Genomic DNA, 24,042 nt, shown 5'->3' with positions numbered 1-24,042 from the left:
AGCATGACGGAGAGTGAATGTTGGACTTCCATTCATCAAGTGGCCACAAACACGGCTCCAGATGCATGCTGATGTTCCTCCGCATGTGCTGGATGTATGAATAGGTAACCGTTTGGTACCAAGTTAACCGCATCAACTTTAAAGTAGTCGATATGTCAGTGTTGTGTTCGTAGAGTGTTTTTTGCTGCCCCTGTCATTACAGGGGGAACAAAATAAATTCACAGAAAGATGCAAATTTTGGGACTTAATTAAACTCTGATTTGAATTTGCACTTTATTGCAGTGCTAAACACCCTCACACACATGAGTCAGATATGTAAACGGTGATCTTTAGATGTATGTGTGTGTACTGTAAGCAGAAGATGAAAATCAAATCAACGAAAAACCCTTCTGACGCCAGTTAGTTGAAATGACTGAACCTGTCTGACTCTTCTAATAGCTTAACTTTTTTAAGTATTTTGAGAGCTATTCAAACTATTCAAAACCAGAAGCTTTCAGCTGAGTCTTTGTGGTGTGCATGGCCAGACAAACAAAGAAATGATGGCTCACAGTCAGCAATACAATCACGGAGACAAACAGGGAGGCGGAGTGGAACATTGACCAACAAAGGATGTACCAGTATGTCGCTGTGGCTTCATCCTCATGCTTTTGTAGCCACTCCAGATGATTCACTGGTTAGTGTGGTGCGACTGAGCTTCAGTACGAAACAACGTGTTAAAGGGCAAATGATAGGCTCTTCAAAGTCCAGTGAGTCAACTAATACGAAGATCCGGAGGAGTCGCGAACAGCTAGAGTGCGAGACGGGGCCAGAGGTCGGAAATACGTCACACGTTCGAACAAATACGAGCGCGAGCAAGGAAGCAGGGCGCTGAAACAAAATGTGATGTTTCATTATGGAAATGGTGCTTTGTGGCGTGCTCTGTTGAATAATAACTTCCAGATGTCTGGGTAGCCAGGGGCTGGCTGATATCAAAGCGCGCAGGGTTTTGGGGAGGCAGTGGCATGGAGGGGGAAGAGCTGGGACCACTGCCAGCTGGCTAAGGCACCAGGGCTGGGGGGCCCGCATCCATTTCACACTCAGTGACTCCTGTGCACATAGCGTTAGTGTGTGTCATGTGTGTGCGCATGGATGTTGTTTGTGCTTTTTTTTATTTTGTGAGAGAGATATGTCGAATCAAGTGTGAATTATGCAAATGTTGCATATGCTTTTAATTGCCGTGTGTGGTTGTGTCTTTGTTTGGAGCATAAAGCGTCTTGTCATTGGAGCCTATAGATTGTATCTGCTGGATCGAGGGACATCACACATTCATGTCTCTAGAATCCGTGAAGCTGTCGTGAAAACTTCTGACGGTTTGCTTCTGCTCCTTTTCCTCCATCTTTCATAATACGTTTGAATAAGTGCGCCGACATCTCCGCTTAACCTGTTTTTTTTTTTAATCGATTTCATCACCTTCCTGTACTTTCTCTCTCACTGTGTGAGTGTGAATAGCAACGAGTGAATCAGAGCTGCAGGGTTTGATCAGAATTACACCATGGCAAGAGAAAAGCCCACTTAAGCCTTGTGCAGCAGTGATGGGCACAGCCCTTTCTCTATCTTTCTCTCTGTCTCTGTTTTCTTTTGTTTTTTTCTCCTCCCTCTATCTTTTTCATTCTACAACTCTCCTCTGGGAACTCACTAGTACCTGTTAGAACGTGTAGATAAAAGGATTTGGAGCATGACTTCTTTAGGCAAGGGGAGGGGATGGGGTAGCCACATCTGTTTCTGTCAACCCCCACCCCCTCATTCCATCCCATTCCAACATGTCTCGCCCCACCTCTGCCTCTCCACGCTGCACTGGTGGGATGTGGGGCAACCATCCCCTGCAGTCAATGCCACTAAGCCTTCCTCTCGCTGAAGAAAAAGAATACATTTGCCCAGACCCAGCTCACATCTGTTTCATCCCACACTGCTGACAAACCCTGTTTGTGCACACAGGCATTTTTGCGCTTGGCAGACGATGGACCCTCTGAATATGGACTGAATGCAAAGGATCATGTGCATGTTCCAGTGAACTTGTCACACAGTACAGCGCACATAGAATACGGTGACATGTGTGCAAGAGGAGGAGGAGGAGGAGGGTGGAGAGTTGGTGCTTTTTGGGCCGTGAGCATGAGAGCAAGCTGCACAGGTTGAGACTCTGATCTAGTTTGTGTCTCTTTCAGGGGTTTTAGCTCCTCTAGTGGCCAAAAGAGGAGCTGCTGCTCAACTAATAGTTGGAGACAGAAATAATTTTAACATGCTGTATTCTGTTATGAGTTCACATTTTATTTAAGCTTACCCATTTTTGTATTTTACTCGACTCTGATTAATCATATTTCAACATCAATCATTTTTTGTAAGCTGTTAAATTAAACATTGAGATTGAAAGTTCATTCTTGACCCTAGAATTAGTAGATGACAAAACAATCTCACCACCAAAGATCAAGTTTTTTTTTGGTCAACTTCTAATTTACTTTCTACACCAGTTTATTACAGTAAATTAATTTAAAGCAACTATAGGCAATATTTCTACATTCACAATGTATCAAATGACGTAGTGTATGTGAAAGGTGGCTCCTGTAGTGACCCACAGAGAATTATCACCTTGATCTGAAGCATTTTTTGGTTGTACACACCACAAATTTACTGTTTTGGTTCAGCCTCACGGCTCTAATTCGCATTGTTTCCAGATGCAGGCAGCTGTTGTCTCCTATATACCCACCATATGCTACTTGGCCCATCGCCCGGTACCAAACAGAACAGCGACTAGCTGGTTGAACGTAGTGGAGCATTGTGCAACTAAAGGGCCAGATATTTCCTTTTGGACTTTGTGGAGACCCAAGCAGAGCTAAAAGGAGAATGAATGCTTATTAGGGGGGCACATAAACATGACCGAATGAATGCTCAGGTGGCTTCGTGTCTGCCCAACATGTAAAAAGATTACATTATTAATCTTATCTCCTTAAAAGGTAATAATACGTCAGCTCATTTCTGCTGCACCCAAGTGGCCAAAAAAATTAAAACCATTACAGAGATGGGTTTGCCTTTTCGAGGGTGCCGCAAACGACACCATTTTTTAATTGATTCAACTCTTCTTTGAACACGGGCATGTTTTTGTTTGGGTTTTTTTTCTGAATCATTTGGAAGGGCTCGCGCTCTGCACAACACGTTGGCGGAGGGCCCGCTGCCTCCACGGGGCCCCAGTGCAACCACACTGCCTGTATTTACGCCACTGCTCCTTCTGCACTTTTACTGAAGGTGCCCTGGATCGCACAGTACATGATGTCTGAAATGTAGCGCCTGGTTGATGAAACCAAACATGACAACTTAGCCCATGTCCCCGCCCCCCAACCCCCACACCCCTACCCACCCACACAAACGCATACGCACCATATGCCAGGTTACCTGACACATTTTCTTTAAAGCAGCCTTAAAAGCTTTTCTCTTGGGCGTCCATCTAATGAAGTCAGCCTTGAAAGCATTGTTTCCGCTGGCAGATACAAGCCGAACCTCTGAGGGACGTTGACCAGGCAAGAACAAACAGAGAGAGATAAAGAGAGAACACTTTTTATAGACTGCATTGTGCAGGACCCCTACACTTTCAATATGTGCCAGAAGCCATTGCCATCTTCCAAACACTGTAGCCTGCGCCTGTGTTGTATTTTATTTTTATTCTCAAATGTCAACTGCTGGGGAGGCACTGTAAGGCTACATATTGCACAGAAGTAATATGAAATGGAGAATTTGAAGAGGTGTTAAATCCACTACTCTATTATTATGTAAAGGTCTGATGATTGAACCTCTTTCTCTTATGCTCCCAAATTCACGAGACCAGATTTTTCTTGTACTCTGACATGAAAACCCACACATGGAGCAATCATGTACTGTATATTTTCCACTCTCTGCCTGCATGCGCTGTTAACTTTACTGTAATGAAACTGAACAGTTTTGTTTCTCTATCATCTAGTGTGTGGTTTCCAACTGTCCCCCCCACATCACCGCCTCTTCTCTTTGTGTAAAACCGTACCGTTAGGGTGCGCGGCTCCACCAGGGGGGCTTCTAGAGTCTTCAGTTTGAGCGCTACCCTTACCCAGCTTTTCATCAAAAACCTGTGTGGTTTAGTCACAGTTACGTATATATATCTACCGTATGAATCACTTCCAAGACTATTTGACGCACAAGCAGACACATAATCAAATACGTTGACTATAAAGTCCCTTGGCCAGCAGGAAAAGACGCCTTAAGGCTAAACAGATGTCCAATCACAATATTCATGATTGCTTAAGATTTTGCTGGTAAAGATGTAAACAGCAGACCCGGCTCGACTGCATCTAATTTCTTTTTAGCCTTACCCATAAGTCAATTTATTTTTTTTATTATTTACCTGCGAGAACTAGGTGCTGGAACATCATACTAATCTTGATTCACATTTACATTTGCAGCCATGTATTTATAAATACTATATATCATTTTCTAATTGTATTAAAGCTGGCTGGATGCCCTTTTTAACCCTTTCTACTTCTATGTTTCATATTCAGTTTCATACATTTTAACGATCAAGTTTTGCTTTTTTGCATTTGTAGCCCTGTGTTTACAGAGCACACCTTGCAGCAAAGCATGAACTGCTATCATTGTCATTGGGACCACCTTGTATGAATACAAGCTGAATGAATGACATGTGTTGGGGCCTGGTGGTACGAGGCTCTTGGTGGGTGAGGCTCCGTGCCGCTGCTTTACCTGCTGGTGCATCATCAGCCTAACGCAGCTCAGTGCTCGAGGAATCACTGTTATTGAGACAAGCTGTCAAGACCCACTGACTGGGAGGAGAGACGGAGAAAAACAATAACACTGCGAGAGAAGGGCAAGGGGGGGGGGGGTGCAAGGGATAGCTCAGGAGATTGAGACAGCGAGTACAACTGATGCACAGCTCCGGCAGTCATGTTTGTGACTGAATTCTTGACGTTTTCACTGGCTTGTAACCCTGTGATATGTTGGTAAACTTACTGTTGGACAACTCTCCAGATTGCCAATTTATTATAACCTTTATATCACTTATATACAGCACGTCTACTGTAGCCCCCGGGACACTCAGCATGTGGTAGTTAAAAAGTAAGCCTTGAGATGGTGGAGCCTATATGTAACCTTGACACTGACGCGCCAATATGTGCTTGAATTTAGAAGCAAATCGATTATTCGCTCTCGGCTGCACTAACTAGCCCTGGGGTACACAATTAAAGGCCTTTTACTGTATTTTCAATGACTGGTGTTTGCTTCGAAACCCACTTTGGAAGGAAGCAGAGTCTATGCAGTTTACCGCCCATGTGTTTTGCAGCATTTCCGCATGAGGTCATTAATTTAGTATAGGTGGTACGTCTGATAGCTTCGGCATGTGATGTAGGCCCTCTGACTCATGGGTGAGTTAATGTTCATGAGGAGATTGAAAATTGGCTCCTTTCAAGTACCTTATTTGAGCATCTTTCAAAAAGACAGGTTTGTGATGGTCATTTCTCTCCGCCTGCAGGGGGGGAGCCTTAGAGGGAAATGTATGATGGCAGAATACTGTATGAGATAATGGGCTTTTTATACCTGCTGTTGACAAAATCCATAGTTTATGGTCTCGTCCACATATATGCGCACATACAAACCCTCAGACACAAACCCTTCACAGAGACTTCACATGTGTGTGCTCCGTCGTGCTCGGGCCTGCTGCATGAAGACACAAATGAACCAGACAAGATACTTAACATTTAGAACATAGTTTTTGTTGCTTATTAGGGCGCACTGCAGACAGTATGTTTCATGATTTTGTAAATATCACAGTTCACTACTGATCAACCACATGAGAGCAAACAGACAAAGTGATTAATAATAGGCAGGCTTGCTAAGAGAACATGTACGGTTTAAATTGCATTTATATTTCTCACTCTAATGAATTTCCTAATTGCTGTGTAGCTTCACCTAATATGGTAAAATAATTAAAACATCAATTATATGCCTTTTGTTCAACTCTTGGCCAATTTTGAAAATATCCTATTCAGCATCATTGCACACAATAAACAGTCTATTAAATACATATATATATTCATTTAGATTCTACTTTTGTTAGAGCATCCTTTTTTTTTATTATTTCAGGCATTTGTGACACAGATTTAATAGACTTATTAATGAGAGCCAAAACATGGATTAAAAAAAAATGAACTAAATCCCAACACAGTATATGATGCAATTTCTCCCTTTTTCTCCCTTCTGATGATGATGGGTTTTGGAAAACACTTGCAGGTTATTCACAAGTGCTAACATTCAAAGTATGCTGCATCAAGGTAGCTTTTGGCAAACTAAATGCACATTTGGTTTGTCAAAGAATCCACACGTTTAATGACTCCCGTGTCCTGTATAATGTTGTCACAAAGGCTCTGCGTCGTATTTCTGAATCCTTTAAGTATGTTCACACTTATGCACCTGCCACATTTAGCTCTGACAGTACACTGTACAGAGTCATTGTTGTAAAGTACTCTACACACACTACACACTGAGTGTCTGAGCAATGAAGGTTGTTCTGGTTGCCAAGCTTTTTAATAACCAATTAGCAGAGAGACTAACTGTTTGCGAACATGTAAGTTGTTGAGTCAGCGAGAGAGTGAGTGAGTGAATGAAAGGGTGAATCAGAGCACTCTGTTTCCATAGCAACATCATGCATTCTCTTCAGCTATAGTGATGACAGAATTACTGTTGGTTCAAGAAACAAATCACAGATGCACAATAGCCACACAATGACAAAAGAATTCACGGGAATCAACAGGTCAGAAAGACTTTAATCTGTTTAACCTGATGAACATGACTGAAATGTTTTTTCTCACTGTCCTGTGAACTTCTGCTTCGGGCGTCACATCAGCTACTGTTATCATTAACAGCATGTCCAGCCTTCTAAATAAAGCCGCGTGTTGTCTTGTCTTAAAGGTCACAGAGGAAGAGGGGAAGGTTGCAGAGGGAAAGGAGAGGAAGGAGGCGTCCCAGGCACCGCCTCCTGTCATCATGTTCTCCGGTTCCAGCCCGAACAGCTCCAGGGGTCTACGGAGGCAGAAGAGGGACTGGGTGATCCCACCAATCAATGTGGCAGAGAATTCTCGAGGACCGTTCCCTCAGATGCTCGTCAGCGTAAGTGACAGTTCTGATGTGCCGCGTCACTGATTTGTTCTGATTATACAGCTGGGATTTCTCGAGGCCACTTCATGGCTAACCCACTGATTGGTGGGGGTGGGGTGGGGGGGGTAAATAACAGTTTGTTCTCCACGTCCTCACATATGACTATGTTGTGTTCCCCTGGTGTAATTATAACCACAAAATCTTAAGCTATTTATACAGCCCTCATTGGCCCTTGAGGAGTTTTCCCATCAGGCACAGGGCAGGCTCCAAAACAGCTAAGCAGCTCCACTCTCCCACCGTGTGACGTCCACTGGGTGCACAATGAAAAGAGTGATTATTTCCCCTCTTTTCCTTTATCGGGCTATTTCAGAAAGGTTGCCCGAAGTTCACTCACTATTTTCATGGCTCCTTTTATAACAATACGATTTGTCACAGAATCTTCACTGAAGCTGTAATTCTGAGTCTCCTGTGACACATAAAGAGAAAGTATGAAAAGCTGATATTTCCAGGCCCCAAAAAGAGCTAGACGGTAGTTCATCCCCGAAGCCCCAGTGAGGACATGATGCTGTAAACTTAGATGAATCAGAGGTGAAGACATGCAACAATAAACTGCATCCTCGTCTCAAGAACCGGGAATACACAAATAGTAACACCTCAGCTGCTGGTGGCTAATCGTTATTCAATAAACCCGTCCTCATTTAGGAGCCGAGATTTGTACGTGCCAACAACAACTGACTCCCATCGCTGCATATTAGATTCCTGCAAAACTGCTAGTTTTGATAAGTGCAAAATATAAACACAACACGGTGAGCTCTGGAGGTCGAGTCTGTGCAAGCCTGTCTGAGAAGAAAAAGAAACATGAATAAATCAAGGTTTGTGTAAATGGCTTGTTGTGCAAAGGCTCGAGCCGCAGAGTGCTTAAAATTCAGAGATTCTGTCACAACAGAATGCGCAGTTTGTCTCTCTCATAGCAAAGCTCTAGACTCTTAAGCTTGTGGTGTGTGCAGTAATTCATCAAAAAGCATCATTGCAGGAGACCACTGCTTCACTCCCTGCACCCACTTTCCTTCTGACTTCATCTGGGATATCTAGCCATCAGCTATTTCTCGCTGTTTACAAAACTCTCACAGTTTATCTCTTTTGGGTCTTAAATTGTGCAAAAGAAGCATTTTTTCTTCTTCTTTTGTTTCTGTTCTTTGTTTTTCTACCGGGTTTTATCCAATCCCCAGGGAAAAGCCCGGGGAGCTGCTTGAAGATACTTTTTTTCTTTTTTTTTTTTTTTTATGATCCTTTTCTTCACAGTGAAACAAAACTATCAATCAAAGAGCCGAGAGTTTGTAAGTCTTTGTTTTTGGAGCCGGATAGGCAGAGTGTGGCACTCTCATCTCCGCCCCGCCGAGCACTTCAGTGGTGCTACGTCACAAAGCGGTCGGACAGTTCTGCTGTTTCCATGAGCTGGTCAGAGTCAGAGAGTGAGGGAGGCAGGGAGAAAGAGAGGGGGTATCAAAGGCACATTTGGAAGTATAGTGTGCAGCCAAACACAATCCACTTTGTGCAGTAAATAAGTCTGTCTGGGGCTGGTGGATTGCTGAGAGTGGAGCGTTCGGAGCAGTGGAGAAGTGATGCGTGTTGATGCCTCTGTTGGCCTCTCAGGCTCCCGTCTTTCTCCTTAATGATGACCGGAGGGCATGCAGGGCCATACTGAGAACTAGAGAGATTTTAACAAGGAGACGGCTCCAGGGTGTTGGATGGCATGGGAATGATTTTTGCCATACTTATTGTTTATACGTTTAGTCCACTATTGCAACCTCTTTAGTCCTCCTTTGAGAATAGTTTGCTTATGTTTCATTTCCGTCAGTCAAATCTCAGTCAAAACAACAACAACAAAAAATCCATGCTAAGTCATATATATTTTTCACTCTAATTCAACGTCATTTAACGTGTTAATAACAATTTCAAGCTTTATAAGGAGCATGTTGCAACAGAGCTTGGGGTCTCTCATCTCCTCTCTTGTCTCCCTCCAACTGTGCCATTACTCAGTGCTCTGTGTGCCGTGGCTGTGTGATGCCTCCCCTAATGGCCTGTGAAGTCAGTCCCTTTGCTAATGGGCTGTTCTGTCATCCGGCGCAGCACTGAGTGACATGCAGGCAGCGGACTTCCCCGCCGTCCTGCCGCTTTTCTCTCTGCCCTGACCAAGTTGCCATCGGTTGGACAGGCCCGGTGACAGCAGCCCTCACCTGTATCTCCGCGTGTCTGCAGCACTGTCACTTTGATCAGGCCGCCACAGGATCGGGCAGGTGTCAGGACAGACGGCCCCGCTGACTGGCCTGTGAGCTCGCAGCCTGACATGGCTCGAGGGGAATGTTGACTGCTTAGGTAAAGTCTTGGCAGGACTGTACTCCCACTGCTCTCTAAAGCCTTGATGGTGTCGGAGCTCAACGACATGTTATTGACTGCTTCTTTATTAATAGCGGCTCTGAAATAATTGCTTCACACTCTTCCACTGTACGCCAAGCGGTGTCGTGCGCATGCTGTAACTCCGGGGCTTAATATTAGACCTCATCAGCCTCTAGTGTCAGAGAGCTGCACTGGATGTAGCTTGCCATTAGCATCACAGATGTTCCATTGTTTTTTTTGTCCTCCCAGATGATGGACAGCAGTGCTGCGCTTGAAAAGCTCAAGTAGTAGGCAGAGCGATAGTGAGTAAGACCTGGCATCAGCAGACCACCAGCCTCTTAACATAATGTGCACACATGCATAAAACAGTTTAATAAAAGTAGTGCAATGAATGTATCCAAATGTAACGGAGTAAAATGAATGAGTAAAGTAGTAAAAATTAGTCTGCTGCTTTAAAACTAGTCCACCAAGTTGCTTTAGCACATGCACTGAAACAGAGACCCTGCTCATCTCTGCTTACAATACATAGGTGTGAGTGGTGCACAACTTTTAACAGAAAGACAACTAAAGTCTTTCAAAGACAGCTATGTTGAGCAAGACTGTTTTCGAGAAAGTAAAGAGAGGAAAAGACCCAGAAAGACTGAAAATAAAAAGCGGTGTGAGTCATTTTTCACAATAAACAGGTGTTCGTTGTCGTTCTCTGTCTTCTGCGGCCAAACAGCCATCAATAGCATGTAAGGGACATTGATTTTTCACAGAGGCTTTTTGAAACCTCCCATTGATCCGCACACTTCTCCTACGGCAGAGAGGCATCGATTTCTTCTGCTCGGGTAAATAAAGACTCAACGTAGCCACCCCCACACCACCACCACCACCACCCGACTCCCTTAACCCTCTATTAGAACAGCCGTCAGCAGAAAAAATGAACAAAACCCTGATGAAACAACAATTTAGCCGAGGAGCAAGACGAGGTATGAATAAATGTTTGTCCAGTGAAATGCATTCTTCATTCTGCTGTTCGCTGACTCTTGTTTGTGTGATAATAACGGGAATGGGGGGGGGGGTGATGTGGTTTTGGCCGGTCGTTGAAAAGAGAAGTTTTTAAACACTGCATCTGTCAGTTAACACAGATAACATTGGTGTACAATTTTTGATTATTCAACATTTATAGGAATACTTTTGGGAAATGTGCTTATTCGTTTTATCAGTGAGAGTTAGATGATACAAGTGACGCCACTGTTATATCTTTCCTTTAAATATGAAGCTACAGCCAAAGATGACTAGCTTAGCATCAGGACTGACATCAGGGGTTTAGGGGAGAGCGGGCCACAACCCATTATGGTTTAGTCATTTAAAAAAATATTTGATTTAGATCACTCTTGTTTTTATACAAGCAACATACATATCTCTTTAACAAATGAAGACGTGAAGTTTGCTTCTACCGGTCTGGTACAATTGCACCGTCAGTGGCAGAACTTTTATGTTACAACTGAGCCCATCGATACGTAACAAATAGTGTTTAGCTGCAACACTTAATAAAAATGTCTGTTTGAATGCAATACATTCAATTCAATTCCATCTGTATGCTATAAGTAGAGACTATTTTTCCATCTATATCGTGAATGGTTGGGTATCCATACAGGACTATTTATCCTTCCATCCATCTGTTGGTCTATTATCAATGGATGTAGATAGATGGAGTATATATACACACGTCAAAAAAAATAGCCAAATATTGACAAGAGACTGTGGGTCAAACGAAGACAAATGTATTTTTCTTCACAAGGTAGACAGCCATCGAAAAAGCCTCGGTCAGCACTGCAGCTACAAACACTCCTCTGATGGATTGGCCGCTATCCACATCCCTGGCAACAACACACAGAAACATCTCTTCTCACACATTCTTTGAACCGTGTCACAATTAACCCCGCTCACCCCGGCTCGACCATGTGTTACGATGTAAAGGTGCGTGTAACCTTGCATTAGGATGTGCCCCGCACACCAATACCACGTCACTAAACAATCAAGATCTCCCGTGTTGATTAACAAGCTATAGATATATATAGAAGAGCTGTTTGGCAGGTGTTGTTCCCTTTGGACGGAGCCAGCCAGGCAAGCTAATTCCCTCCGTTTTCTTCATTGTAAACAAGGCTGGAAGGATACTGGCTGTAGCGTCATATTTGATGAACAGATGTAGAGTAGGTACAGCAATTATTTCTCCACCGCATTAGCCTCCTTTCATCCATCTATTTTCTTCAGTTATTAATCCACTGCAGCATTTTTGTCCTTGTCCTCAGTCTCCTCTCTAATAATTTTACTTATAGAATAATTAGGATGTGCCATAGAACACATTTTAAAACACACAGTGACAAAGTGCTTCACATGTAGGAGGAAATACACGCATACAAAAACAAATAGACATACATACACTTATACATACGTATGCATGATACATAGACAAGAAATAGAGCACACAACCAAAATAAACCAAACTGGAGGCTAACAGAGAGCATTTATAAAAGCCGATCTGATGGAACGGGGGAAGGCTGTTACAAAAGTTTAGGATCCTCTGTTCAGCTTCTCTTCTCTCCTGAAACGTGTTGTCGAGAGACAAGACTTTTGGGATCTGGGAAAAGGAGATGTGGAAATGTTGTATTGGAGAATATGTTTTGTGGAAGAACATTTTTCTTTTAAGTCTTGTCTTTTTTGTCTGCCGGCTGTCCTTGAGACAGAGAAGACAGATATTTCAACAAAGTGTGGCTGCATCCCTCAATAATCACAGGGCATTATTGACAGCAACACCATAAAGAGAATAAGACAAATAAATGGGTACTTGTCTCCAGCCCTTTATTGACTGATATGAAGAGAAAGAGGTTCATTTCATATCCTGCACTTTTATTGACATGTCGTTTGTACCAGTAATTTGTTGTAGGCAATTTATTTCTTGGTAGTCGCTTTAGAAAATATGTCTAATAAAACAGAGCCCGAATGTTAAACTGCTCGCAAAACACCGACATTTGTGTCTGATTTGATGTGCGTTGCAGTGCATCTGGCGGTGTTTACTGTACCCGCTGCAGCACCTGTGCTCCAGTTTCTGCATCTCTCTCCGTGGAGCGCGTTGAGAAAAGCGTTTTCCTGAGGCGTCTCTGCATACGTTTACCAATGATTAATGACTGCTCTGCTTCACTGACAAACACGGCGACAACAAAAACACAAAGACAGAGAAAAGAGAGACACAAAAAAAAAAAAACAATCTGAAAGAAAAGGAGGGACAAAAAGCAACTTGTACAGCAAAAGTACTGTACAAGTGAGCTGGAGATGATTGCATTGGAGAATTTTGAGGGGGAGACAAAAGGCGGGTGGGTATAATGCGAGAAAGCAACAAAAAGAAAAGAAAAGGAGCGAGAAGGGGAATGTAGGGCTAGACCAGGATTAGAGGCACGTCTGTGTTTGTGTTTAGGTCTGATAGACTTCCCGGAGAATTGCCGTTCACGGCCTCTTCCCTTGAGTTACCCTCAACCCAGCCAACACCAGCACCGCAACGCTCCAGTCTCCTCTTCCACTCCCTCCTGCTGAGATACACGCTCACAAGCACACTCACTCAATCGCAAACAAACATACACATGCATAAGCAAAGCAGAGAGAAATTACTTGTCCTACGCAGGCAGCAAACAAAGGATCAGCAAAGTGCACGTGTCTTGTTGTTGCCTTTTATATATGCTCATTGTTTGGGGGTTTTGTTTGGTCGCATTTCTGCTTTATCCCTGAACAAAGAGAAGAAAATGCTGAGGCAGAAAAACAGGATACCATCTTGTTGTTTTCTTTTTTCAACCTAGTCCGCCAGAGAAACCGCAGGACGGCGAACATTGGGATGCAAGTATTTAAGGATCACAGTCCGATCCAGAGCTCGGTCCCTAGGGAACCGCTTTGCTGCCCATATGGAACGCTTTACCAATGTTGAGCTGCACAGAACTCATTTTTCTGGGCTTAATGAATTCAGGCTGTGAAAACACTGAAATGTGTGGTCACACTAAGTCTATCAAACACATGAACTGTACAGGATGTGCACTGCTGTATATGTATTCAAGCATATTTTGTTCGGGGCTATGTTTCGTCTTGTATTCTTTCCGTCTTCTTGTGCACTGTTAAGGTCCTTTTTCTTGGCAGGCGTACAACACACATACGCTCACTTCACACACCTACTACATAAGCACAATCAAGCCGGGGAAGAAAAGAAAGACACAATAAACTTCTTTCAGATCTGGGTGGACCTCCTATAAAGTATGAAGAGGGAGGAAAAAAAGGAGTACTCTGGGGGAAGAGCGCAAACAGTTGGGTCGGCATCTCATTTGCTCTTTGTTTTACTCTAACACATCGTGGCCAGTTTAAAGTCTTGGCTTTTTGTTTGATTTTCCCTCTCCTGAAGAACTCACACAAGGTATTTCCTTACTTAACCCCAGCTGCGAGTTTTCTATCAGCACAAGCAACCCCTGTTTGGAGACGTTGCAAATCATTCGGTCAAATGTTCAGTTTGATACTTACTGATACTGTCTTTTAAAGCCGTGCTAGCTCCACTGCTCCATGGGTGGCAATGTTGTTTGGCCGGTTGGTCGGTAGGTCCACCATTTTTGTCCTGACTAAATATCTCTAGCGCCACCAGCAGCAGTCAACATTCTTGTCCTGGCTAAAATATCTTGAAAATAGCCTTGTAATGTGATACAGCGATTTGTGATCCCCAGCGGATGAAGCCTACTGACTTTGCTGATCCCCTGACTTTTACTCTAGCGCCACCAGCAGCAGTCAACATTCTAGGATTTTAGTCGAAGTGTAACTTCCCCCCCAGGTCTGAGCCTAAGTCCACCCACTGCATCATTTTGAATATGCAAAAAAAGTGGAGCTGGGCCTCAGATAACAAACCGAGCCCACTTCCGTGATTAGAGGGTGTTGACATTCATTTATCTCATGACTCTATCTCTATCTCTATCTCTATAGATTGTGTTTGGAGCCATTTTCAGCCATGAAATGCAGAATTTTACAACCAGTTTAAGTGTGCAGTTCCTCTACATCTATCGGCTGGATTGCCATGAACATTTACAGAACCCATAAGATGTATTGTAATAACTTTGGTGATCCCTTAACCTTTTTTTTTTTTTTGCTTCACAATCATATGAAAATTTTAATAATAATATAAACATTTTAAAGACATTCTATTCGTGGTAACGCGCTAAACTGCAATGTGTTGCGTTGAGCTCAAAGCATCACTCTGCTTAAGTTCAGTCTCACGGAGCCGCTAGCGTGGCTGTAGATAATTTGTCTTGTTCACAGTAAAATGACAATAAGATCCCATAATCTCAGATATTACCTCTTCTATTCATGCACAAGGTCATCACCCCTGGCTCATGCAAGCATAAAATAGAAGTATTCGGATATGACTGTTCATTTATTTAAAGAACAGAAAGTCTGCTCTAGTGACCGCTACGGGAGGCTGGATAGCCAGACTTCTGATGTCAGGAGTAAAGCACCAGAAGAAGTTGGGAGTGCTTTACATTGTTACTCTTGCTAATGGAGTCTTTGTGATAGAGGAACATGCTCGCTCCTGTCTTTTTTTGACAAGTCAAATCATTAATGAAACATTTGAACGTAAAAGCAATTTGACCTTCTTCTGCATAGCGTGTGACTCAGGTCTCTAAGAGAAAAGATGAGCATGTGTGGGCACATTAGTGCCGCACGCAAGGAGGTGATCGAGGGCGATCATGGAATAGGAAGGGGATGGCTTCATGGACAGCTCAATATCTGTACGCTTTGTTTCTGATTCTCTTTTCTCCACAACGATCCACTCGTTCCCTAAAAGCCAGACTCCCCCACTCTTTATACTGTAGTCTCGTCTTGGCATATAACAAATACCTTATTAATTCCTTTCCTCTAATTAAATTAGTGAGATCAATATAATTGCATTTATCAGCCCCAGGAAATGGAGTCTCTTACCATCTCCTGGTATTGACAAGAAAAACTAATTGTTACTACATTTAGATATTTGTCAAGAGCATTTGCCCTTTGTTTCCTGTTGTGTTCAGGGAAGTGAGACTGAAATGTAATTTTCACTGTTTAATATCTCATTATTTTGAAATTAGTGGCGTGAAGACCCGGTAAACATGTTCATCAGGCGTTCTCCGCTACGGTCTTGTTTTTTTAAAGAGACAGATTAAGTCGTGGCCTTGTTGCGCACACCAACCCCAGAGCTGCTACGTCTTAGGCTTTACAGTAACAAAACAAACTACAAAAAAAAAATCAAATTGGCTCAGCCACCCACTCACTCACACAGGCACAGATGCACACACACACATAGAGATAAACACATACACATGTTCACAAATCCCCTCCCAACACATTCCTCTCTGATATGACATCAGGCAGGCTCCCTCCTGGGTTCCGTTGGTGTTAAATTAAACAGTAAATCATCTCACCAAAAGACACAAGAGTTATGTGTGAGTCAAGGGCAACAGTTCTGGGCTCTTTAATAGGAGATGAGGAGGACTTTATGAAGGAGATAAATAACAGCTTAACAAACAGCCTCTGTCTGGTCCCCTGGAGGTTGGCCTCGGCGACCCTGTGGATCAGTAGGGTGAAGGAGAGCCAAGAATCTCTTTTCCTCTCAAGACATGAAAAAATAATGTGCAGTGAAATTGGAAGAACGGTATTCGGAAGGCGGGGCGGGCGGGCTCAGGGAGCTGGGGACCAGTGATGAAGCTGGAGGGACCGAGGGTGGCAGTGATTGCTGGTGAAATGAGAAGGTCGGTCAAATAGAAAGGACATGTCGCTGGCAGGCAGACAGACAGAATGACCGCAGAGAGAAGTAGGTACAGAGGAAATCATGCAGAAAGACAGACAGCGAAGAAGAAAGAGATGCAATGCATGGCGGTCGTCCCATCGGGTAATACTTTCCTGCCACCTGTGCTCAGTAATGTTTACCTGAGAGACAGACCTACCAAATTAAATCTGATTCACACACAAAGCAACAGCCTTTAAAGCAAATGGAAGAAAAGAGTAATTGCGAGGGGGGGGGGGGGTCCTTAGTCGTAAGATTGAATTGAATCGAAGCGCTTTTGGATGTCATGTGATGTAAAATTCAAATCTCACTTAATGTGCTTGTATTTTTCCATTTCCCTCTCTTTGGCGCTTTCTTTCCTCTGAGGTAAAAATCAAAATCCAGGCCTGCACCAGAATAATCTTATCCTATTTACTTTGTCATTTAAAATGAAAGGCCTCAGACACAATCTTTTCATGCAAGTATAATGAAAACTGTCATGGGGTGATCATGTTTTTGTATGCTGGTGAAAGCCCTAACACACACACACACACACACACACGGAGGAGCACAGACAAACACACATGCAAGCAAGCATACATCACCGCTGTGCACATGTGTAATAAAATGCCTCACAGTGCAATGAAATGCTGCATCTCCAGATGAAACAGCTCTCCAGATAACCAGTTTAGCACCGGATGAAAAGTTGCCGTTATTTTAGAACTCGTTCTTTTAACTTTGCAGGTTTTTTTGCTCATTGCTTCTCGCTTATGAGTATTTCTGGCCAACACTCCCTGATGCTGTGTACACATTTTTACTTGCTCTTCGTTTTTAGGAGAAAAGGAACATTTCCTAGCGCTCTATAAAAGCTTTAGCATCCCACATTGTTCATAAAACTAGGGTGATGCATAGCTTCCTTTGCACAGCGCTTGAAATCGCGGCAAACTGGGGACAGTGTTATGGTTCATCTGAGGCCGTGCAAAACGCTTCTTTATATGTGGTGATTTGTTCTGGTTGCTACGTAGTCTGGGTCCTCACTTTAGAGAGGACTCAGCGTCAAGCCAAGCGGCTGGGGCAGCTGATGCATTTCTGTATTTTCAGCAGTGTTTTCACGAGGACTTCCGGGAATAGAGCGAGGTTCACAGAAGCTGACCTCAGCTGTCTGTGATCCATTTTCTGACCTGTATCAATCAATGAATGACAAGCCAGCTGCTTTTGAAAACCCGCCCAAAAAAACAAATGCACACCAGCCATCTGTGTGTCATCCTGGTGATGCACGTGCTTGGGCTCGAGCAACACACATACACACAGATGCATGGCTCCACAAACACACACACACACACACACACCTCTTCACTCTTCCAAGGTCCATTTGTCAACATGACAGCTGGACTCTTGCTGTGGTGGAGTTTGCCAAGCAGACTCCCTCGCTTGGTTAGTGGGAGCCAGAACATCCTGGGAAGCATTCTGACACACACTTAGAGGCTGCAGTGCATCCATGTGTGTGTGTGTGTGTGTGTGTGTGTGTGTGTGTGTGTGCACACCAGTGTGTGTGGTTGTTTTTGTGTTTGTGTGCATGTACACGTGAATGTGCAACTTTTCAAAAACACCCAGCAGCAGCATGACATGGCTTGGCAGGGAGCGGCCCCGCTTTGTCCCGCTTCCAGTGGACATCAAACGTGCACGCTGCTCCCGCCTCTACCTGCACACCTTTCCTCCTCCGATTTCCGACTCACATCTGGGTGCTAAGACATCTGTTTACCTCATGATACCCCCGAGGTGTTTGGCTCCATTGGCTTGGGAGGGTGGCTCTGTATGCTTTTCCATCCAAACAGCCCTTCAGCTGTGTCCACTGGAAATGTGTTCATCCAATGATGTAACTGACTTTATTGAAAAAGACAATGTGAGACCATTTTTTTTTTCCCACAAAGGTCACATGTCTTGTCCGGGGAATGGGAACTCTCACAATTATAGATCCATCCTGCGAAGCGGATGTCCTGTCAAACACGTCCTGGCAACTTCTCTGAACTTCCTGTTTCCAGGTTCCCAGCCAAAAGGGCTCATGCTCTGCCACGGAGTTTTGCTGATGCAGTCAATTCACAGCCACTTTCATTTTTCCCCCCCTTACTCGCACTCTCCTCGCTCTTTCTTCCCTCCATTTTCCCTCTAGTCTGCATTTCTCCCCTTCACTGCAGCCTGATGGATTTAGAAAGCGAGAGGGAGAAAAAAAGGGATGAGGACGGGGAGAAGAGGGAGAAAGGGGTGTTTGAAAACAGTACAAAAGTGTGTACGTGTGTGTGTGTGTGTGTGTGTGTGTGTTGGGGTCGGAGGAGGGGGGTAAATGGCTGGGGAAAGTGCAATAGCAGCAGATTTTGTGCCACTGTCACCCCTCTCCCTCCTACAAGTCGCCAACACTCTTTCCTCTAATTACCCAGATTGGGTTTCCTGGGGATGAAGGGACGAGGGAGGAAAAGGGAGTAACAGGGGGTCCTTGATATTGTCCTTGTCAAAGCCAGGGGGAGCGACTGGAGAAGTCATTCATGCATCCATCACACTCCCGATTTCACAATTTAATCAATCCCCTAATGAAAGAGAGAGAGAGAGAGTGAGACGGTAGCCCTCACACTCTAACCCTGCAAAGCCAAAGCTAAGGGGTGCGGCCGCTCTTTGTCTGCCACCACAATGGCTGCCTTATTTTCATTCTCCCTGCCTGGAAGGGGGGAGTGTGGAGGGCGAGTCGTTCCATTGTTATGTCCAGGGAGAATAGCACCTCTAATTTGCCATAAGCCGGCACTATTAAAGACCAGGCTCCTTTCACCATGCAATAATTGGAAAAGTCATTCACTGCTTAACTTCCATTACTCCATGTTATTTTTGCTAATGTGGAGGAAGGTCTTTTAATGATCTCACCTGCGTTCAGTTCTAGCTATCATTCAAATGTCACAAAAGCACGCTATCTCTCCATTACGCTCTGTCACACACTCGCATCGGCCACTAAGCCGGATAAATCATAAAAAGCATCTTTTTTTTGTTCCACTCCGTCCCCACTGAAAGTCTGAAAATGGCATTTTCGCATTTTGGTCATAAGACTGTCTATACATGACTGGGAGCTGTGTGGCAGTATAGAGTTAAAATAACAACTTTCTAACTAACATTGGGATCATTCATTTTGAAACGTCAATACAGTCGATCGCATAATACAGGCGTTGTAAATCATGACTTTGGCTGTGTTGAAACACAATAGCGGTGATTAAAGGGAGCAGGAGAGGACACAACTGAGCTGGGACTCAGCAGAGCAACCTACATGCCGACGTTTAGCAGGAACACAGCATACCATGTTCACCAACTTGCTTTTTTGTTCGCACACCAGCATTTGCTGATTAGCAACAAGCGCAAAATAAGACGAATCAAAATTCTGACATCGCAATTGATGGAAAATGATGGATCACCAAAAGTTATTACAGATCACACTTAGTTCGACTTGAGTTTTCATGATAATCCTTTTAATATCCAATAGCTGGTTGAGACATTTGACTCAAAACCACAAATGTCAACCTGATGGTGGTTCTAGAGGAAAAGTCGGGGGAAGCTCTGCTCTAGGGACCATGAATGTGGGTACAAAGCTACATGGCAAACCATCCAATAATTCTGGAGATATTTCAGTCTGGACTAACTTGTTGACCAAGAAGCAACAGACATCGCCATCCCTAGAGACACACCGCTAGCGAAGCGTACATCATTCTCACCAATTTAACAGGGTCTTTCATCCACACATGCAGGTACGTCTGTTCATGCAGTCGTCCCCCAGCTGTGAATACAAGACGTTATGCAGTTTCTCTTTCATTTTTAAGTTAGTTAGTACATTTTTTGAAAATCCCAACTTCAGACTGAGATACTCGACATCAATCCCGTGCTACCTTTTGAAGAGACACAATGCTCAACATCAAAGCCTGAGCAAAAGTCTGTGTTTTAAAAAGGCTACAGGAAAGCTTTTAATGCAGACACTTTGCTGACTCACAGAAAAACACACAAGGTGTCTTTGACAGACGGAGTTTGCATGTGATATGCAACGCCACCTAAAAACCTTTCTCTTGTAGAGGCTCTTTCTCTTCAATACCTGCATTTCACGCCGGCCTGTTAGGCTTTACTGTACTGTTGAAGGAACACATCTCTCCGTTTGTTCCTGTCGGCGTTTGTGTTTGGAGTCGCTCTCCCTGTTTGTTGGGCTTTAGAGCCGTGGAAGGCCTGGCTTTCAGCTCTTTGGGGGTTTGCTGTTACATCGCTGTCTGCGAGTGACTGTTTCTGCCGTCCTACTGCTCACTGAACCAGTGTCACTCTCTGTACCGGCAGTGCACTATACGACACACCTAATTGGCACTCTCATGACAGGCCTGTGTGTGTCTGTATGTTTCTTCTCATGTTTGTGTAGATCCTGCACAAGACAGATTATGATTTTCTGCAACCGCCGACTCAAAGCAGCTTGTTGCTCCAGTTCGTGGCACTGTTTTGTTTTTACTAAGTTGCATTTGTCACAATATCAATATATGCATTCATAAGAATGCAGAATATATATATATGGTCTAAATGTATATCTCCCTTTTTGTTTATTTAAAACCTTCCAGTAATATTGGCCCTTTATTCATCTTAAAACTGGAGGTGTATTCTATTTCCAAACAGAGGCGGCCTCCCAATTGTTTGAAGCTGTCTGAAAGATGTAATGCACGAAGCTGCACGGTGATTCAAGTTGAAAGGACGCTTTCCTTTACATTTTCTTTGAAATTGAAGGTTTTGTGTAACCAAATGCAGACTGATTCAAGGAAATGTCTGTCTCACAGTATTTGTATCAGCAAGTCTTTCTGCGGTTTGTGATTTCACCACTTTCCCGGCAAAAACAACAACATGTGGTCACTTTGTTTCCATGTTGAAACCACTGTCAGCCACATCTGATACATGTGTTTCAGTAAAATGGACTACGTGATAACAAAATAGTCCTGAACATTAAGGGCTGTTTCATGCACAGCACCCACATTGTGTGAGAGGCCCATCTGTGCACCCATGGGTGTGTTGCTCTTAAAATGAGACGCGGCACATTGTTGACGCATTGCTGACGCATTGCTGTCTTGAGGCATCGGAAAGCGATTGAGCTATTGACCAAGACAACAGGAAAAGTCAATAGCAGAGTATTTTTCTGTTATTTAAAGGGCGCATTTTTAACAAAGTAAGATACCCCTACAGAGTCGGGCTCACAACGAGCACACACTCTGCTTGTTAAACACACGGAGACGCCCAGCAACGCAGATTGGGAGTCTGCGGAGGCGGTAGCACAAGCAGAATGGTTTCCAACAGCAGAAAAACAGCTTATGTTTGCCGTTTGTCCAATTTGCTGCTCCTGGCTTTTAAAGGTAATGGAGGAGATGACTGGATCGATTCATGTTACGCCCCAAAATAAATAATTAAGAGACTAAAGACTTTGCATTTTGCTTTGTGCCCAGATTATGAGCCGTTTAACTAGCAAAAGTAGAGTTGGACACCCCCTAAATGCACTTGCTCCATTATCCTGTAGACTTTGCCCTATAGATCGTTTAAATTGGGCCCATCCAACTTCCCGAATACACAAGGATCTAAAGTACAGCCCCATGGAAATATTGTATAATTTCTACGGTAATTGTTTTTCATCCACAATGCCCCAGGAACCTTACTGCTCTGCATATGGTAATTGAGGTTCTATATTCATGCTAAACTGCAGATTACCTTCAATCATACCTGTACTTCAAAAGCTTCTAAGTACGTGAAAGCTCAATTATGTTATAACCTATAATATACACCTATACTTGGACCGGCTCACAAAAGAAAGAGAACAGAAATACCTGGTCAGTTCTTTTATTTATGTGCCTGTCGGGTCGCCTACAGAGCAGATTAGGGAATAGGTATACTGTGAATCAAATATAGATTCTACAGAAAACCACTGTAGAGCAAAGCTTTAATGTTTGAAATGTGGACCATATAAAAATACAGAATACACGATACAACAAGCCTTCTGAAGCGGCCGACATCCAAGCCTTGACAGAGAGCAGAGCACTACAGACGGATAGAAGACCTGCAGGAGTCTGTTGCACACACGTTGACCTGATCTGAGTCTCTTCAGGAAGAACAGTCTGAACATGTTGTCAGTGTCCAGTCCAGTTCTTTCATTTTTTATTTGGACCTCAAGCTACGTGTATGAGTCCATCCTCCTCTCTTCCTCTCCCCTGATGACAACCAGGTCAGGGGGCCTCCTGTTCCTCTGGTACTCCACCACCAGCTCATTGGTTTTGCTATTATTGAGCTTCAGGTGATTGTCGTTTCACCATGTGTTGAAGCTCCATCCTCACTACTCCTCTTGAAGGAGTAGATACGTGCTTCTACAGCACCTCCATCCTCTGTTGAGGACAGAACTGCAAACACAAGGAGTATACTGGCATAGACGGCGTCTCTGAAAAACCCAAATTGTATTTCAAATGGAATATACTGAAGCCTTAAGCCTCTCCATGTTCCTCCTCTTTGTTTACATATAGCGCCTAATCTGCCAGGGTGAGAGTCGCGTGGGCTGAAAGGCAAACAAGTGCAACGGTAATATGCTCAGGCAGGCTTTAGTATCACACAGAGCAGGGAGGCCCATGGTTGCCTAGGTTTGAACTTGAAACACTTAAAGAGCCAGCCAAGACAAACTGGGACATCCGGAGCAGAGCTATCTCAGCTTACGCTAGGGGCAGAGCAGGAATCCTGGTTTCAGATTTTTAAATACTGCTTTTTTTATTTACTCCCCAAAAATGTAAAGCAAAAGAAAATAAATAAATAGTGCCTTAAAAGAGATCATGCTTATTTACAGCAGACACATGGGCTATACCTGCTTTTGATCTCCACCAACTCGTGGCAGAAATATCCGTCTCTTTAGCTGCTGAAGGCTCCACTATGTTCCCTAGCTAGTTGTTAAATGTGTCTAACATTTGGTGCTGCGATCGCAGGGTAAAGTGGGTGCCTGCTGCATCCAAAACCTACGGCAGTAGAGTAGTACAAGTGATCCCAAACTATAAATCATCTCTGATCATTTTTGAGGCTGTGCTGTAGTTTAAGCTTGTTATTTAAATGTTTTTCTTGTATTGTTTCTACCCTTGTATACTAATGGGGTGGATAAATTATTAGAAGCGTACAGGGGTGTTGATCTTTATACGAACAGCTTGTTAAAATATAGAAACATGTATAACTACAGCATGCAGCTGTCACTGCAGTCACATATCCAAGTAATAGTAGTTTGATACAAGTGTTAGCTAACATGCATTTCTAACTGAGCATGAATTCCTCTGCACCCCAGTAACTGTGGTGGTACAACGGCGCCTCTGTGTTATTCACTCCCCGCTCTTCATCTCCTCCTCTCTGTTTTTCCCCGAAGACCCGGTGCCATGATAATTTCTCATTTGATTCAGTTTTGCCTGGCAGAAGGGAGCTAAGCTCACAGATAAGATCTCCTTAAGAACCAGACAAGTTGTCAGTAATGAAGGGAATTGCTTTGATCCGTCGACAAATAGGTCATTTAGACAGTGTCTGGTTTCTGATGCCGGATGATGCAGTCATGACTCTCATTCTCTCTCTCTCGCTCTCTCTCTCTCTCTCTCTCTCTCTCTCTCTCTCTCTCTCTCTCT

At 43.7% G+C, this 24,042-nt stretch overlaps 1 protein-coding gene across 1 annotated transcript in view; it reads left to right on the top strand.

Moving 5' to 3' along the window:
- Positions 1-24,042, top strand: part of LOC116381889 (cadherin-4-like) — a 224,017-nt gene that overhangs the window by 158,955 nt on the left and 41,020 nt on the right. The window contains exon 5 of the mRNA XM_031844384.1: positions 6,976-7,173. Within this exon, the coding sequence (XP_031700244.1) occupies positions 6,976-7,173 (198 nt within the window). The remainder of the gene's footprint in view (positions 1-6,975; positions 7,174-24,042) is intronic.

This window comes from Anarrhichthys ocellatus, unplaced genomic scaffold, assembly GCF_004355925.1.
Source record: "Anarrhichthys ocellatus isolate YVR2014 unplaced genomic scaffold, GSC_Weel_1.0 scaffold5, whole genome shotgun sequence".
NCBI lineage: Eukaryota > Metazoa > Chordata > Actinopteri > Perciformes > Anarhichadidae > Anarrhichthys > Anarrhichthys ocellatus.
This window is presented reverse-complemented; position numbering and strand designations above follow the sequence as displayed.